Source organism: Paramisgurnus dabryanus, chromosome 11 (genome assembly GCF_030506205.2).
Source record: "Paramisgurnus dabryanus chromosome 11, PD_genome_1.1, whole genome shotgun sequence".
Lineage (NCBI taxonomy): Eukaryota > Metazoa > Chordata > Actinopteri > Cypriniformes > Cobitidae > Paramisgurnus > Paramisgurnus dabryanus.
In genome coordinates this window covers 2,051,333-2,071,213 of record NC_133347.1, presented here as the reverse complement: position 1 = coordinate 2,071,213, position 19,881 = coordinate 2,051,333, and the positions used below count along the sequence as shown (strand labels likewise).

Sequence of the window (19,881 nt, the reverse complement as noted above, 5' to 3'; positions counted from 1 at the left end):
GCCGCTGTCAGGTTGGCCCAAGCCTCAGGCTACTATGCTAATCCACATTTATTTCATTTGACAAAGACAGCAGGCGATGCAGAGCTGTTTAATATTCAGCTCTCTTTTAGCAAGCGACTCTGTTTGTCCTGATCTATAGAAGAGAGCTGAATAACAGATGAAGAACATGTCATAGTATTACACATCTGACTCTCTGATCATGTTAATGCAAATTAAAAGGTTCACAGGTGTATGTATCTTAATGTATACATCAAACCTTACAGGAGAGTTCAGCCATGCTTTCTTTGGGCATTAATTGAATGATCTAAGTGCATGGTCTAAAGCGCACGGGGTAAGTGCAGTAAGGGCGTGTCTGAATCAATTTTTGCTAGTTTAACGACAGGATAAAAGGTTTATGCGCATGGTGCACATGGTTGCTCCTATTCTCATAATGAGTGATGGGTGTGTTTTGGGCGTAACGTGCAATAAACCATTGAGTCTCATCCCCTTTAAAACCAGTTGCACTAGTGTCAGGCCGATTCCCTATTTACATATAGTAAATGTAAGCAGAGGAAGAAGACCACCAGTTTAAGATTGCTGTTTAAAAAATGTGTTTTATTCATTATGTTGGTTATATGTGTAATTAAAGCTTTGGTTCTCTTTAAAAGTTTTATTTCAGTCATGGAGTAATAATTAAAATAAACTGAAAGTATGATGCATGATAGCTGTAACCTCAAAAAGGTTTTTATAAGAATAATCTACAAATATGCAAAACACCAATGCATGAGTAAAAATACTTTATATTTGTATCAAACAGGAGATAAAGAAATTACAATCATGTGCAGGCCCATTCAGCACTAGGACAGCGTTGTGAGTGTTTTTAAAACAATACTTTAAAATGGTTCTCATCTCACCATATCCACAGGTGCAAAGTTATACAATAAATCTGTGAGGTAGCATTTAAAACATTTGAAAATAAATGCAATATTTGCACTTTCTGTAAGCAAAAAAATCAGTTTACCAGGCTACAGGTGAAGCAGATGGGCACACAAATGGGCGCATTTGCTATTTAAATAAGGTGGTGTTGGACGTGAAAATAACTGCATCAGGCTAAAAACTAGCAAAAAACACTTGCGTCACACATTGGACCTTCATGTTTATGTGGTGAGCCCATTTGACTTTGTTTTCTTGTAAATGAGCATTTTTTTATTAGACTTTTATGTTTAGGTTTAATTTATTACACTTTAATGGCAATTAAAAGGTTATATATATATTATATTTTCACAAATGTCATTTCACTGGTATTTAACAAATTTGCCTTGAAAATCTCCACTTCTTGATAATGGTAAGGTAAAGGAATTCAAAGATCAAAATTAAAACAGGCGGTTCGGGTCCTTCATTCAGATTGGTTGAAAAGCGTTCTAAGCTTTGATAAAATTCCCCCGGTAACCCCACGGTTCAGACCGCATTACGTAGCTTAAGTATCACTGCGCCACTGTTGTTACGTACTGATTTATGAAAATAAACACTAGAGTCTTTAATCATATTTTTAATTTTTCTGCAGTTGCTCAATGCAATAGTTCGCCCGCGCATTCAGATCTTAATGATTAATGGTAAACAAACTTTGCTCGCTGTCCTCGAAGGAAGCTCTGCAGCTGAGCTCTGAACCTTCAGAGAGATCGAACCTGAGGCCGGGGCTCGAGCCCCAAGTTCAACCCCCCCTTGCAACAGAAATGCACAGAGGAGGAGATGGGGAGGAGGAGGGATGCCGGAAAAACTGCAGCTGGACCCGGAGGCCGGAAGGCTGCCTTATATACGCATATAATGATGATTGACAGACCTGAATGTTTAGGCTCCTCTCGAACCTACGTTTAGAACAACAATTAATGGCGATATCCAGATAAATGTCAATAAATATTGTTGAGTTTTCTCATCAATTAAGAGAAAACGCTTCCCTGAGCACTTAATAGACTTTTTAACAGACGTTTAACAGATTCTGCCAACAAACCGGTATTTCTGAAGGGGATTAAGCAGATTTGAAGCTGAAGTATTTGATGAACGTATATACTGTACGGTTTCAGCAGCAACAACATAAACAAATGACTTTTATGGACCAAAATCTTTTGTGGTTATTATCATCATCTTATTTTTGAAGGAGGTGACATTTAGCGGCTTATCTGAGCTCCTCATATGTATATATTTAGAGATTTTCTGCTGTGGTCAAACACTCATCTGTTATGTCTATTAAAGATTCACTTGAGTTATGTCACAGATCTCTGGACACCAAAATGTCTCTCGTTCATTCTGCAGGCAATATAGACACACATGCGGTGATGCAATACGCGTCTGGTCCGAACAAATGTTTTAGTTTCCTATATAATCTAAGTGTTGTTTATTTTGCTTTATATATAAATAAACTACGTTTTATATACTTTGTTGTTATTTATTCTTAGCGGAGTTTACCTGAAGTTACGCGTTGACCACGGAAGCCGCTTGTTTATGTTGTTACTGCTGAAACCATCTATAGATGATGTGTATTCTCACGACTGCTGCTCTAAGTATTTCGGCACTGGCGAGGTGATCCTGATCTCTCTCTCTCTTTGTGTGTGTGTTTGATGAGACACAGCATCTCTCTCAGTATCTGTAACACACTGTATGGCAGACGGCTGGAAGGACGGGCAGCTCTGGGCCGTGTGCCATTGTATCGTTACAGTCACACGCACAGGAAAAGGAAAACAGCATGAAGTCAGGAAGTGTTGAAGCCCAGAGGACAGTGAAGACGATCAGACAAAACAAAACACAGAAAAGAAAAAGGTTTCATTTATCAAAGGTCTGATAAAGTCTCTTACATTGCCAGGAAACAGATTAAAGCCGGCATTGTTCATCTGTCTGCGGTTCATGTACAGAAACATAACAGCTGAAGTCTTCAGTCATTTAATTCATCTGTATCTCTGTGTGCATGCAAGAGGTTCACCGTTACCATGACAACTGCACCGCTTCCCAAGCAGCATCCATCAGAAGATCTCTACAGAGGGAAAACTGATTTATTAAGCATCTATGAGGTCATAAACCCCCCTCTCTATCCTAACCTCAGATCTAGAGATATACAAGAGTACATGACCCGTCTAGTCTGCACACGATGAAAATCTATTATTATTATTAAAAACATATGTTTGTATTTTAATTGTTTCGTTTTTTTAGAACACTCGTTTTCTCTAGATTTTCAATTTTAACAAATATGATTGACGCTCTTATTTTCTTTCTCAAGCTCTTTCTCTCTCTCTCTCTCTCTCTCTCTCTCTCTCTCTCTCTCTCTCTCTCTCTCTCTCTCCTGCGTTATTAGATTCAAAGAGATTAAAATCCATCTTTAAATTCAGAATATTGGAAAAAGATGCTGTGCGAAGCTCATTTCAGTGGTGGGGGTGAATTTTGTCCTGATCTTTGACCTGTGAGAGAGAGACATTCACACTCATAATACTGTATTCTCGTCAATGGGTTGCAGATGTGAACGGCACTAAAAGGCTTTTTGTGTTTTCCTGAAGGCAGTAAATTTAGTGTCGTCCTTTAAAAGCATCACAGAAAGAAACTGCAAGCGGGGAAAAATTGTGCAAAATAAAGAGAAAAACCTTTAGTGCCAGATAAGAGATTTCACTTCTACAGCCCTCATATTTGCTTTAGTTTCTGTACCTTAAACTTGATTAAACTGAACTCAACAATACAACACCTTCACTGAAAGAACAAAAATTAGGCATTTTCGTCTTAATTTCAAGTCTAAAAAAAATGTGTCATGCGATTATTACTACAAACCCTGAACTAAAATAACAGATACATGAACACTGCTCCACACAGAGAGGATTACAAATTGTTGTTGGTTATTTGACACGTTTGACTGTAACACGTCTACTGTAAAGCCCTTTTCACACAGAGATTATGGAAAATTCATCCGGGATTTGATTTTTGGTTCATTCACACTGCCAACGATCCAGTGGAGATACATGATGTATTTAAAGTCCTGCACTTGGTTGGTTTTTTCCACAGTGAAGTTTGCAAATTTTCTGTGATTTCTCTCTGGAGAAGCCACATGCATGGTTTTTACTTTATGATAAGATAATAATGAGCGTGTGATGCTCTGTTTGTCATGCTGGTGAATGATCTCAGCTTCAGCGCTGATTGTGATGAACTCCCTGATCTCTGCTTCAGTACAGTTTGCAGACATTTCTTGTCATGAAGGTTGATTTGCGTTTAAATCTCTCTGTCAAAGAGCTGAACCAAAACTTCTTGATGCGATGACGCGCGCGTCCTCACTGCTGCACGCCCCTTACAGCATTGTTTTTGCGTCTTGTTCACACAGAATGCTTTCCGTGAATGTTACGGGAATGTTACACAGTCTTCTTTACGGGAGCGATCCCAGAACATTTACAGGATGTGTTTGTGTTCACACTGAAATCTCTCAGTTTCTCTCAATTTTACGAAATTTTCTGGGACCAAAGTGCTTTGTGATGTCTTTAAAGTCTATAAACTATAAATCACTTAAAAATGATGGGTTAGGATCTCTTAACAGCAGCTACTCCAGTTTTTTGACAGCCATATCTGATAATGTCAGTCAATGTCTTCAGCTGTATTTTAGAGAAATGACTGTAATCATAGATCTGATAACTCTTCTGTCGGCCGGTCAATCTTCAAACATGATACAGAGAAATGTCAGCAGATCTCAAGAGTCTGATAACAGAAGACTTGACCATTAAATGACACTGACAGAAGAACTTAAACAAACTTCTTTATTCTAAATCGCTCATATACAAGGAATAATATGCAACTAATTCATTATTTTAAATGATTCAACAGACAGGAGTCAATTATTACTGCTTATTACACAAACACTGAGAGCTTACTGAGACTGAAGTTGACAAAACCCCGGTTCTCCCCTACACATCGAGAGCATTCGGTTACAATCATTCTCATTTTTGATGGAGGTGGCGTTTAGCGGCTTTTGCATCTGAACTCTTCATATGTTGATGCTGCATTTTTTTTTTGAGTAGTGATATGGAACTGTAGTGCGGTCAACAGACCTGGACACCCATATAACGTTTCTTAACCAATCAGAATGAAGCATTTAACAGGCCTTTGTATAATAACAGATTATAATCCATGAAAACAGATTATTTATCAGTAAAGACTCACTTCACAATAATTGTGTGTTTGTTTGTGTGTGGTTATGGAGGCACGTGGACGTCTGGTTAGAGTTACAAGCACCTGTGGTAGTAAAGACTGGGTGCGTGTTTAACGTTGTGATGAGCTGAGCAGACATCAGACTGGTGCATGATTCAAAAGCAACTGCGTAGCGATCCGCGTAGCGCTGATAAGCCGAACACCTCACATCACTGAGGCACTATGGTTTAAAAGGCTGCCAGTCTGGTGCAAAATGTACAGCGCGGTCACAAGTTCAATGGGTTATCATCTCATATTTAAACATCAAATGTCAAGAGATACCAGAGAGCGATACGCACATTTCTTGACTGAGAAGAGGTGAGAAAACGACATGACACAGCAAAAGACTTAAAGCTTCTTAATGTTATGAAGTTTGTGTTTGCCTGGGTGTGTTTTAAAGTGCGCTGTTATGATTATGGTGCACATCCACAACGGGAGTTAAACTTTCTCTCCAGTACATAACTTACTTTAAGTCTTGTATATTCTGCATATAGATGTACGTTGTAGGCTTAATATTATGTAGAGTTTGTCATATAGAAATCGCACCAGTTTGTGTTTATTAACCCTTTAGTTTCACTTCATCACGCAGCTATTCCTTTAAAAAAATATATAAAAAAATATTATACATTCATTAAAAATCTAGTGTTATTTTTTTCAGCCATAGTCTTTTGAAAATGAAGCTTTCTTTGAGTGTTTTTAATAAAAATATTTTCATTTTCACCATGATGTGTACGCTGCACCTCTTTGTTTGCCCCGCTCCCAATCGAGTACTCGTTTTTCAGACCTTTGGATTTATTGAAATGAAAATATGACATGCATGCACATCCCTACTGAATATCTTTATGTCTATAGACTTTATAAATAGATGAAATGTAAGGTACTGTAGCTTTGTGGTATGATGTAGAAATAAAATTTAAGAACATATAATTACATTTAAACTAGATGCTTGACAGATGAATTAAAGCAAAGGTTTTCACTGAAAGTACTTCTGACAGATAATCTTGTGTATAATACACACGGATGATCTACGGATAACTTCAAGTGATACACTTTAACCTTTCACATCAGCTTTGACTTTCTGTTTGGATTAATGACAACATGACTGTCATAACATTTCATAATTCTGATGTAAGACTGCCAGGATCTATAGAGTCTGAAGTGAGACACAGATGAGACTGTCAAACACATTATAAAGATCCTTAATGTAAAGAGTCTTCAAGAGACACGGCACAATATCCTGCAGGATTCGATCTGAACGTAATGAGGTTTGCCTGTAATTTCATCTCACCTTGTAGACAGGTGTCCTTCAGCACAAACCCACTAGTTTATTTCTTCCAAAGAATATTGACTCATATTGATTTCTGCACAGCTCTGGATATTATACGCTGTCCTTGTAAAATGGATTTTAATGGACAGTGCCCGATTTTCATCATAGAGAGTTCGATCGGATACACACAATACACTGACACACACACACACTAACACAGTGAAAAATAAATTATTTTTTGCAGCTTTATGAAAATTCTATGGCGTTAATAACATATAAACCTTATTAAAAGAAACCTAATGTAATGCATCATTATCATGATATAAGATTTTGGTCATATTGCCAACCCCTAAATATAATTATACTCAGTACACATAACTGTCAATGAGTCTCATCCAATGAAATGTCATCATACTCACATATGTAATAATACTCGCGGCCCGGTCGAAACTCAAAGCCCAGCGAGAAGGGTGTAAAGAGCTGAAACTTCTCGGAGAACTTTAGCGGACCGTTGGGCGAATTCGGTCGGTTGCACTCCCACCGTTTGAAGCCTTTCGCCGTGTGATCACACGTGCTGTAACCGTCATAGTTGACCATATAGAGGACGTATCGCTCCGTCCGCTCCTCTGGCACCGAGTCCTCGTAGTGTGGGCAATACACGTCCAGATAATCATTTATACAGACATCAATGTGATAATCCCCACGCTGAAACCTGCAGGTGACACAAAGAACAAGAGGCATTAAATATCATGAAAATCGGACTTTTTCCATGTTTAAGTGCTATAATTGGATCCTAGAAATGTGAAAAAGATCAACCCAGTAACTCAGTTTAGTAAACCATTCTCTGCATGCATGTGAAAAAATAGCTAATTAAAATTTGTCTCCCCTTGTGATGTCAGAAGGGGATCTTATTATAATAACACCACTACTTAATCTGCACTATCCAACCACAGCATAGAGAGGAAATAATTGACACACAATTGAGTTTTAATTTCAACAAACCCCCATTATGGTGATCAGTGTTTGCATTTCATCAGCTTATTTGCATTCTAAAGGACACGCCCACAAAGGCACATTTTTGCATACACTTACAAAGTGTCAATTTTAACATGTTATAATAAATTATCTGTTGGGTATTATGAGATAAAACTTCACATACTTTGGGGACACCAAATATTTATTTGACATCTTAAAAAAGTCTTGTGCAACTTATTATTACTACATATGCACAAGTGTTAGGAAAAAAGAAAAGGTTTGCACTTAGTGATGTATGTTTAAATAATAATGAAATTCATATCTAAAAGGTAACAGTGATCTTTTAGTAAACATGAGATTCTGCACAGAGCAGCCCTGACAAACAACACTGAAAACTAAAGAAACGACATCATTCATCATAACACACAACTAACATGTCTCAATGAAGCCTGACGTGTTTAGAGATGAGACAGAATAACTGTTGATATAAACACACATGACCTTATTTGAGCAAACGGATGAGATGATGTGAAGTGTAACAGTGCAGGTATGTTCCTCAACCTTGTTTTTGTTTAGATAATAGAGTCAAGGTTAAAGTTAATGACAAACATTTCTCATACGACACATGGCCTGTAAATACTCTCAACTTTGTGTTGACTTTATATTCCAAACTTTAAAGAAACGACTAAACAGCCTCATTCCTGAACCCATCCACTGTTAAACACTCATTCTTCAGCCAGACAAGATCCGCTTTTCATTCAGGAATCACTTTCTCATTGATTTAATGGCAGGACTGAACTTTTAATTAAAATTGGCCACCCATGAATTTTCTTTCGAAAACCTTTAAAACATTTCTACATTTTCTTCACGTCACTATTCAAACCTGACGTAAGCGTCTGTCTGATACTAAAGCATCTCTGGTGTACAGTCTGACAGTCTGATATAATAACAGAGCCAAAATAAATCACAGGGTCGTACGAGCAGAAAACAGAAAACCAAAGAATCGCATGGTTGGTCTGATCTGAGAGCAGCTGTGAAGGCCAAATACATCCAACAACCAAACAGTGTTCCAGTGGTCAGACTTTATAGTGAGCGCACAAAACATTTCTACTTTTATTTCCAACACTTTCTGAGTCTGCACATTTCTTGATGTAAATTAAAGACGTTAATAATCCTCTTCACAGTAAACACACGCTTCATTATTCACATCTCAACATGAGCCGCTAATGAAAGTGTGATGTTGTGAGGACAAACTGTTACCAGCAAACAATTCACACATACAGTATGATACTGTAGTTTATCATCATCTCACCACATCATACAGTAAAAATACATACAGCAAGAGTTCATAATAATAATAATAATCAACCTGATCTTTCATGTATCTTCATTCTGATGAATCATAACTAATTAATTATGCTGATGAAAAGAATCCCTAAGGTTAAAATCAGATTATATGCTGAAGATTTATATTATTTGGTGAGGACTTGATTTAACACAGACATTGTGTAAATCTACAGTTTATCGAAATGACCTTGATAGCAGAACAGAAATGTATGAGGTACAGTGAAATATTACTGGAGCTCTGAATTGAGCTTAATAGGACAGTTTTCATCGTAAAATAATGTGTGAAACCTTGAGGATCAGAAACAAACCATTGATTAAATGAATGAAGTAAAAATAAGACTAAAGGGAAAATGCTAATACTGTACAACATTGATGTCTGAACACATCATGAATCCATCTTCTATTACTGTAACTTTCTTATTTAATATCATCACGTTACCCTGATAGACTCACAGTCATTTTTAATCTTGTAATAAAGGACATTACAACCAAGAGTTTGAGATTTCTTGATTCTATTTAATATTGCATAAATCAGCATTTGTAAGATATGACTTGACCTTGACAAAGACTTTGTGCCGAGACGTTGGTGAAATAAACTTTTTGCACGCGAGTGTGCAGTCATATCTTTCAAATATGTTGGATCATCTTTCTTGGCTTGCACCTCAGACGGAGTGTGTTTGTTTATGCTTTAATAAATCAGCATCTATATTTTAACATGATATTTTGATCAGTTAGTGGTCTTACTGATTATTACATAAGCAATATTCAGTAAACACTCATTTTAAATGATAATGTGGCAAGAAAAAACATGGTTGAAAATCAATATTAGTGTGTGTTATGAATAAACTTATGGATTCAGCTTTGTTAAATCTCTTTTGCAAGCCCAGGAGTGTGAATGTCATTTTTATTAGAAATGTCTTTATAAAGTCTGGTGAGATTTGAATCTGCTTTTATTTGTTATTGATATCCATTCACAGTGATTTTCAGAAACATCTTTGCACACTGTAAGTTGATTTAACTTAAAAACATAGGGTAACTCACTGCCCTAAAAATGTCAATTTTGCCTTGTTAAACAAACAAGTCATCTTAAATTAAATCTGAACAGGCATTTAAAATGTTTGGTTTACTGAACATAAAATGTCTCATTGCAGCAATATATTTTTTGTTTGTTAACCATCTGAGAAACTTTATTTCACACATCTTATTTTAACATAGTTTAATAAAACTTGTCATGTTAAGAGAACTCTGCAATCTTTACTTACAATGATAACAACTGCAGTAGTATAAATAAAGACAAACAAAACCAAAACAAAACTCATATAACAGCAGTTCAGTTATGCAATGCATGATGGGTAAAATGTTCAAATGCAGAGATTTAAATAAGCTAAAATAAATCAAAATATCTTGTTAAGAGAAATCATGCAATTCATGCATTAAACTAAAACACTTGCATAATGGAAGAAATTTTTCAGGGTTTATGTGAAGTGTACTTATTAATTTGGCTTGAAGTCACTGTTAAAGTAATATTGAAGGTAAACACATCTTTGATTTTCCACATGTACCTGTCCAGTCTCAGAGCCTTGCTGTTGTTTGTATTGTGTTGAGATGAATGGATTGAGTGTGGTTTCATCACATGATCAGTAGTGTATGTCAGAGATGTAAAGAGATGTTTACAGACGACACTTCGTCTTCATAACCTTTATCTGCTGTAAAACAGCACAAAAACCCTGTCTGTGTCTCCTCCAGGAAACTCATCTGGTAACACGAGAGACGCGCATTATAAACTGGCAATGGATTGTAGGCTAATTGTCAAATAGTGATAATTACACATAGTTGTTATGATTCAGCTGCGCAGAGAAGTTAAGGGTTGAAGCTCGGCTTTGGTCTGTAATCAAAGAAACGACTCGGGCCAAGTTTACAACATTTATTACTGATTATAAACCCTGAAGATGAATTTGAACTTTGTTTCTTTAACTCTGAACACTCTGTGTGATAGGTGATCATCTATGAGGTCACTCACTTTTCATGACAATTACACAGCTGGCTGCGGTTCAGCTCAATGAAGACGTCAGAATGATTGTGTGTGATTGTGTGTGACTGTGTGTGATTGTGTGGGATTTTGTGGGATTGTGTTTGCTGTGACCCATCAGCCAGAGAGAGAGAAGAAGACTCAGTTAAGTGTCTGCCATTACACACTCATTCACCAATCTAATGATCACAAATAGACATGGACACAGACACACACAGACACACACATACGCACGCACGTTCTGGTTTCCATGTTTTTTGGGGACATTCCATAGACGTAATGCATTTTATTCTGTACAAACTGTATATTCTATTCCCCTTACCTGCCCCATTCCCTAACCCCAACCATCACAGGAAACTGTCTGATACCTTAGATTTTCAAGAAACATCATTCTGTTTGATTTATTAGCTTGTTTCCTCATGGGGACATCAAAATGTCCCCACAAGGTCACAAAAATACTGGTATTCCTATCTTTGTGGGGACAATTGGTCCCCCCAACGTGATAATTACCCGGCCGCACACACACACACACACACACACACACACACACACACACACACACACACACACACACATAGATACACACACAAGCATACACAGACATACACAGATGCATACACAAAATTACACACACATATACAGACACACAATCACACACATAGACACATTATCACACACATATACAGACACACACAGCGTTTTCCGGCGACTAAGAAAGGTTTATTACATGGCTGCTTACCAAATGAATAAATGTTTATGAAATATTGATCTGAGTGTAAACTGTATAATAAGAAAATAAAGAGTGATAGAAGAGATTAAATGAGCAGTTGTGTAGGAAATGAGTTGTCTGAAACAACACTCAAACAGTTTAGTGATCAATATCCTAAATACACTGTTTGACAGCACTGATCAATCACATGGATTTTAACATATACAGTATTACACAAAAATGTCCAGACTAAAGATACAACATACAGTATATCACAGCTCTCCCTCACACACACACACACACACACACACACACACACAGGTTGGTTATGGTCAGAGATAAAATGTAGGAAACACAAAAACAAAAGAATAACAAATTACACTTAGCATAAAGTAAAGCATAAATCAAAGACTGCAAGCCAAATATATTTACTGTTTTTAAATCTATTTCTTGCATTACAGTATTTTTTCACCAGTAACCCATAGAGAAGTTGTTGGATGTTCTCAGACAGTTCCTCTGTTCCCTGAGGACCACAGAAGTCCACAACAACCCGCTTCCCATAAAAGCCTGCGGGAGGTTTGACAGAACCCGTCAGCAGTCTGTCTTTATATCCACTAATGTATATTACACAAAACTCCACCTGCTCAATATGAGAAACAGCTGCTTCAATAAAGTCTAATAGTGCCCCAGCACAGGTAACGCATGTAACCGTAGAGCTCTGACTCTTACACTAAAGCACCACGGTTTTAAGGCATTAAGACACGTGGCAGACGTATAAAGTTCTCCTGAGATCTTAGATGACAACATCGGCTAGATTTCCATCACTGCGAGAATGTGCTGAGGAGTTTGCTGATGGTTTAATGGGTTGGACCATCTCACCTGCTTCTGGCCAACAAGACCAGTCGACATATGCTGAACACATGTCTACGCTATCTCACTGCCAACACCCGCAAGGTTCTGGTTTAGAAAGAAACCCGTGCAACAATCGAGTCCTAAAGGTGCCACTAGTAAGTAAAGTAACAAAAACCAAGGGTCCATCCCAAATCAGGTTCTGTCTACAGTGTGTAAGACAATTTCCTAAATAAGATAGCACCTCCCCAAAGGACACTGCATGGGGGCAAAGTGAGTGTGCGAGAAAAGCCTCTCTCCACGATTCACAGTGGACTTCCCACTGAGACACATTTGGGTTTCAAAGACACACCTTTAGGGTGTCATACATTTGTATTCTTTTCTCTAAAAGCAAACTGTATATGAAATGCTACATGCACAAAGAATCTAAAATCTGTATCTTATTTGTTTTCTATTGGAATGTCTCATTGCAAGTGGTTACAGGTCTCACTCATATAACAACAGAATTCAATGTTAAAGTATATGTGAAACTTCATTCGATGTTGATAGACACCTCCCTTTCTAAGCATAAACCAATCACCCACTGTATACAGATTAAGGACAGCCCTTAGTTTTACCAACAACCAATCAGTACCAAATTCCTATATGCTTTGTTCTCTGGTTATTTAAGGAGATGTGTAGAAGATTTAGGCGGGACTTTCAATATCGAGAAATGTACCCCCATGATGTTGTCCTGGCACAGCATCATGTATTGTCATTTTACTTTGAGGAATCTGTAACCAGATCTCCATCTCCTTACCAGGTATGCAACGGTTTTTGTTTATTTCGTATTTGAATTGGAATGTAAATTGGCTTCTGAATTATGTTTTACCTACCTGGTTAATAAATTGTTACATTTTATTCATTCTAATCTTCTCTGTATCATTAACTATTCTAATTTACTATAAGTATTACGAGATCCTTTATCACCATAAATCTACGACCGGGGTATAAATTCATGCTAATTGTCTATACCGATGAACTAAGATGTACAGCCATTACTTTACTATATGTGGGCTATCAGATGATAAGTCAGGACCTCTGATCAGTATCTCTACTATAATTATAGTTTCTGAGTTCTGTATTAAGTTGTATATAGTTGGCTGGGGTTGCGTAAGTATTTTATAATAATAATGAAGGGCACGCCAGCATGGGGCAGTTGCTTCAACCATTTCCTCTGGTTACACGGATAGACTAATTATTTAACCCTAACTAAGTTGTGGATAATTGTGATGATTATTCGAGGGCTATATAAGTCAGGACCTCTGGTGTGGTTGAGTTTATGGTTCAGAACCCGCACAACGGCCGGTATGGGCTGATATGATATTGGTAATCGAATGAATGAGTCCAATGTTAACATGAGTAAATAGAATGGTCAAATGTTTATCCAAATTCCAAAATTACATCAATTTGATTCATATTACAATACGTTTCATATCTTTGGAGTCAGATATTAAGTTGCGTAATGTTAAAACCGGAAGCACCGGAAAAGACCGAATGCGCTATAAACCGGCCATGCCGTTTGGATTCCGTCGTTGGGCCAAACGGATGGATGGGGTCATATTTGGACTCCTTACAAGTGATAACCAAGTCAAACTGTTTTAAATCTACCAATTTTAAGTCATTTTAATAAAGTAATTTATCAAGATGGTATTGTTTACATGCACACAAAAGCAAAAAGTACACATCCAAGGGGTTTGTGATATGATAGTCTGAACCAGTACAGATGTACAGTTTAGTTTACTTCCAAAAATGGACACATTGCCAACATTTCAGACACTTCTACTTCTTTACCATTTCTGGAGAATTGTAGCAATACAGTCAACAAAGTTACTTTGACTTTGGTCTGTTAGTGCACTTTTGCATTACCAGTGAAGTGCATACTTGTAGTGTGCGGTAAGAGAAAGTGAAGTGGGATCTGTGATTATATTTGTGATGCTCCAGATGTGTCTGGTCACGAGGACACGAGTGTCAAACTCAATGTCATCTCATTTATCATCATGCTTTTGTTTGTTTGTGACCTCCGGCGGGGCGCCTCAAGCAAACCTTTAAGATGATAAAGCGGCGTTAAACGGTCGACTCCACGCTTTCCTCTGATGTGTCGTTTCAGTCGGGTAAGAGAAAGTTCATCACATTTACTGCAGATTAAAATCAACAGATAGTTCATCATGAACCCTCACTCGTCTCTTTACCTCCGGCTGTGAACGCGCGTTTATTTTATAAAGAAGACAAACGGATGAAGACGCTGTAAACTAGCCTCCATCTTTATTAATATGTTTATACAATATATTCATTATTTCCCCACACGCTCGACATTTACTGGGATAACCTAAATGAGAACGTAAACTCCAAATCAAATTTATTTCGTTTGTCTTTTTCCAGCGTTTTTTTTCCCCCTGTGATTTGATTTAAATCCAGATACAGAGTTTAGCAGCGGTTACGTTTATTTTCCTCAGTCAAGAAAGATGAATATTTCCTTTTACGGATCGTTTAAAACAATTAACTTCCATGTGAACTGTCAAACAAATTCACAGGCGTAAAATCTGTCTGGAGCGAGTTTAATTCTTTATGGAGTTCAGCTGGAATAAAACACTGAACTATTTCAGATTTCTCTCTTTCTCACCTTATGACAAACTCAGGAATCTTTTCATCATCAATACTGCAATGAATAAGGTTGTACAGTGCGTTTGTAACTGAAGCCATCATTAAACTGCTGCTGAGGAGAATTATGGGAAATGTAGTTTTGTTCTGCAAGCTTATTGCCTCATGAGCTGTCCAAATTAGCAGCATAGTTAAAATTTATAACAACAATCATAAACAAAGTCTAGCACACATAATTATAGGACTGTCACGATTATGCAATTTGGCTGGCGATTAAAGAACTAATAAATTGTGGCGATTAATTGCCTGTTTAGCTTTGGCGATTATGACTAGGGCTGTAACGATTAATCGTGCAAATGCGCGTTTTTTCAATGAATAAATTTGAATACATTACGGTGAAATCTCGGCACATCCGGACGCCAGGGGGCGCTCTAATGCAGAAACTCCCTTTGTGCCACAGAAGAAGTACAGTACCATTATAAAACGCTATTTCAGGAAATGTCTACAAGAATATTTATATCGCTGTTCTTCAAATTGTTTTAGGTATTTTCATGATAATAAAGAATATTTTGAATGATTTTTATTTAACGAGTGTTGCTTTTTTAAATGCACGTTATAAACAACTCTGACTCATAATGATTTTCGGACTAAGGATAAGGACACCCTACTGACCAAATGCCGTAGTACACTCACAAGCTGTGCATGAAACAAAGAATCGCAGCCTTGCAATTCAGAATAAATTTCAGACAGGCATTTTTATTGGGACACGCGATTTAATCGTTACATCCCTGATTATGATGATTAATTATCTGTTTTATTGCTTTGAAATTAAATTCTCATACATTTTTTGGTTTGTTCTTGAAATAATTTCCACACGTTGTTGTCATTACTTAAATTAAATATTTTGCAAGGTTTATCTGGCAGTAAATATTAATACACATAACACATATTTAAAAGTAATTATTTAATAAATATATCTTTCAAAAACTGAACATTTTTAATAGGGGAAAAAACACAATAAAGTGTCTGAAAAATAACTGAAAGTAAAACTGCTTATCAAAGTTTGCAACATCTCTTTAAATGCTGTTTTTCTATAATATTGAATGGCTATGCAATGTATCGCATTACATTGTCAGTTAAAGAGCGCCATCTGATACGGTCTCATTTATACAGGCGCTGCAGCTCCCCCTTGTGTTTTTTAGAGAGATGTGCAATCATTGTGGTGATCTGAAATCATTGCAATAATGTCAAACAATTGCAATGAGACGATTATTTAATCATTGTGGCAGCCCTACATATAATGAAAATCATTCACACAGTGTTAAATGGATAATTAGAGTGACTGTAAGATAAAGCGTGATAATACAAACAAACATACAGACCAATTTAATTTCTAGAGATTGTGATAAATTGATTCAAAACAGTGTTACAGAAAACATGTTTGACTGAACCAATCTCAGACTCTCTATATGTAACGTACAGTATATTAAATAACATATAAGAAGATTTAGTAACAATCTGTCTGCTTGAGACTCAGAGAGTAAAACACATTAACCATATATGTCAAAGATTTTATTGAGCAGAAGTGAATAAACCTTTAAAATCCCTGTGTGGGAACTGAACACATGTTGCTTATTTATTCTTATCTTTATTTCATTACACAAACTTCTGCTTTCACTGTGTGAACAAACAACAAACTAAAGCCAAAGCTGTAAGAAATATCAGAGGATCTGGACACACACACACAGAAACAAACCTATAAGCACAAACACCTATAAACACACAAACCTACACCCACAGTACAGTAGTGTTGTCATAAATGGAGACCGAAAGATCTTCTGAAGTGTTTGAAGAAAGTTAGACAGACACATAGAAGTTTCTCTCTCTCTCTCTTTCTCTCTCTCTATCTCTGGATCAGAGCCACATTCTGCTCTAATGAGTCTTCAGGATTTTGGTTTTGAGTCCAGAACGCCTGCAGATAATCTGGATGCAAACACACATTAAATTAATCCTGAGGAAACACAACCCTACAGAGAATGACACAATCTGAGCATCTCTGTGTTGTTTTCAGAGGAAATCTCATGCTGTGTAATTTGATCACTGTTATGTTTAATGCAGGCTATACGTACAGTCAACATCAGTGAATAATAACTCGATCTGTTCTACTGCACCAATGCTAAAGGATTGATTTAGTATCTAAAGTAGTATCTTTAGTATCTATCCCTCCTAGGAGTTTCCCCCCTTGGACTAGCCAGGAGGGTTTTTCTCCTAGGGGTTTTTTTCATCCCCTGGAGAGTCCACCACCTTTGGCTTAACTTACTACTTTACTGTATACGTTACATTATTACTACGCTCGCTTTTCTATGCTTTTCCTACATCTATTAATGTAAAGCTGCTTTGAAACAATTAACAATTGTGAAAAATGCTATATAAATAAAATTTAATCGAAAAATTGAATTGAATAGTAAAGATGATTATTAACAAACAGGTGAAAATAATAGCAATGTTGCTTTAAACAATGATACTACTACTAGTTTGTGCATGGAAGAACGATTTGAAAAGCAATATAGGAAAAAAACAACTGATCTAAAAGAAAAGACTAAAACACTCACAGTAAATACACTACAGGTCACACACCGTACAGGTAACCCCGCCCCTAAATGACATGGACAGACTGTGATTGGCCATCTTTCATTCCAATCTGTTCTTCTATAAACTATGACTTATTGAATGCTCAACATCTCCATTTTAAAGAAGATTTATCCAAAAAGAATTCAATTCAATACAGATTGCAGACAATTAAGATCTCCACCTCATTGAAGAACAGTAAAAGAGACAAAAATAACCTAAAACATGCCAATCATTTCACTCAAAACAAATATTCCCTGTACAGACGTTTCAGCAGTAACAACATAAACAAACGGCTTTTGCGGAACAAACATAACTTCCAGTAAACTACGCAAAGAATCAACAACAATATGTAGATTACCTTAGTTTAAATCATAGCTAACGAGTATCAAAAATTACACTGAGCTAACGTTACTGTGTAAAATGAGTGCTATATAATCTATATAATCTTAACTACAGTTTGACTCATATCACTGACCCATGATTGCCATATCCTCTCATCTTTAGAAAAATCAAAACATTTGTTATTATCGATGAGGTATTTGTTCCAGATTCCAGTTTAGCCGCTAGTCAGACCAATAAACAAACACAGACCACGACAACGTACTTGCGTCCGAAGAAACCGTCTATATCCAAGCAGAATCTTCTTCATGCCAAGCATTTAAAGGCATAAATCCTCTCTTGTCACAAAGGATTTGACATCTGGGTCAGATGATCCGTGAACTACAACCTCAAAATCCCATTCTTACCATCAGTGTTCATGAAGAACTAAATGAAGAGTGAACTTTGAACTAAAGGTCAGATCTCAAGCTCACATCGATGATGAATGAGTTACACAGATTCTCTACTGGATGTGCAGGCGATGTCTCTACTGTCATTCAAATAAATAAATCAACAGATTCAACACCACAGCCAAAAAGTCTGTATGTTAAAAAGTTCCGGCTGAATAAAATGCAGAAGTTGTTGGGAATAAACCCTAAGCAGGATAAATGGAGTAACATCAGTACAGTTCTGCTTTATAGACTCTGTAATGATGCCCTTTGGGTAAAAACAAGGATTAAAAACAGCTCAATTCCACAAAATGATTTTAAATAACCTTTACTACAGCAATATCTGTCATGATTATTAATGTAAGCTAAGTCTAGATTAGTCCTGAACTCAAAGCTTATGGTTATGAACTGCTTTACTTGTGGAGGTAAATTTGTTTTTAGGTGCTATAGTTTATGCAATAACAGCCTGCAGGGGCAAGATGATACAGGATACAAACATTAACATACACTTCCATTGTTTTTATATACAGTTCTTTAAAGGTGCAGTGTGTAATTTTTAGCAGCATCTAGTGGTGAGGTTGCGAATTGCAACCAACGTCTCAGTCCACTGCTCACCCCTCGCTTTTGAAATACATAGAGAAGCTACGGCAGACGCCACCGGAAAATATGTCATTGTCGGAGACAACTTAGTTTGTCCGTTAAGGGCTTCTGTAGAAACATGGCGGCACAACAAAATGGCGACTTCCACATAAGGGGACCCTCGGTGTATGTGTATAAAAACGTCTCATTTAAGGTAATAAAAACATAATGGTTCATTATGAAAGGTCTTTATACACCCCTGATATTTTTTGTATATCATTTTGCATTTCTGTCAAGAGATCCTAATAAAAATTACACACTGCACCTTTAAATACACAAACAAATAATATTATAATATTTAACTATCTGTGGTCCTGTATTGCTCAGTTGCGTCAGGGAACACATGTTAGTAAAATGTATGCTTTTGAAATGCACAAGTCGCTTTGGATAAAAGTGTCTGCCAAATGCATAAATAATTAAATCAAATATAATTTTCCTTATGTGATTTTTCTAGTTTTTGATTCATAAGATTACCTGATCATGTTTATCTCATCATAGGTGATAACTCTCTCGTCTTTCTAATTCAGATCTACGTGATGTTTTGTCAGAGAGATTTGTCTGATCAAGTTTTAAACCCTATAGTGCATTCACACCAGACACAAATGAAGAGTTAACCACGAGTAATTTGCACGTCAATGCAAAGACGTGATAGACATCCTGTGGCACTATTCACATTAACCAATCAGGAACTTGCTCTAGAAGCAACATGATTACGATGTTGCAAGCTATGGCAGAAATTATCGTCACTGTATATGTGACCAGTCACGGAAAGTAGAGACACAAGTCGGATCTGGGCATTTTGAGTTATTCACAGATTCTGAAAGTGCAGTTTCTAAGCTTT

At 36.8% G+C, this 19,881-nt stretch overlaps 1 protein-coding gene across 2 annotated transcripts in view; it reads right to left on the bottom strand.

The window, feature by feature from the left end:
• Positions 1-19,881, bottom strand: part of efna5b (ephrin-A5b) — a 92,939-nt gene that overhangs the window by 6,653 nt on the left and 66,405 nt on the right. For both annotated transcript variants that reach the window (XM_065248095.2, XM_065248097.2), the window contains exon 2: positions 6,874-7,166. In XM_065248095.2, the coding sequence (XP_065104167.1) occupies positions 6,874-7,166 (293 nt within the window). The remainder of the gene's footprint in view (positions 1-6,873; positions 7,167-19,881) is intronic.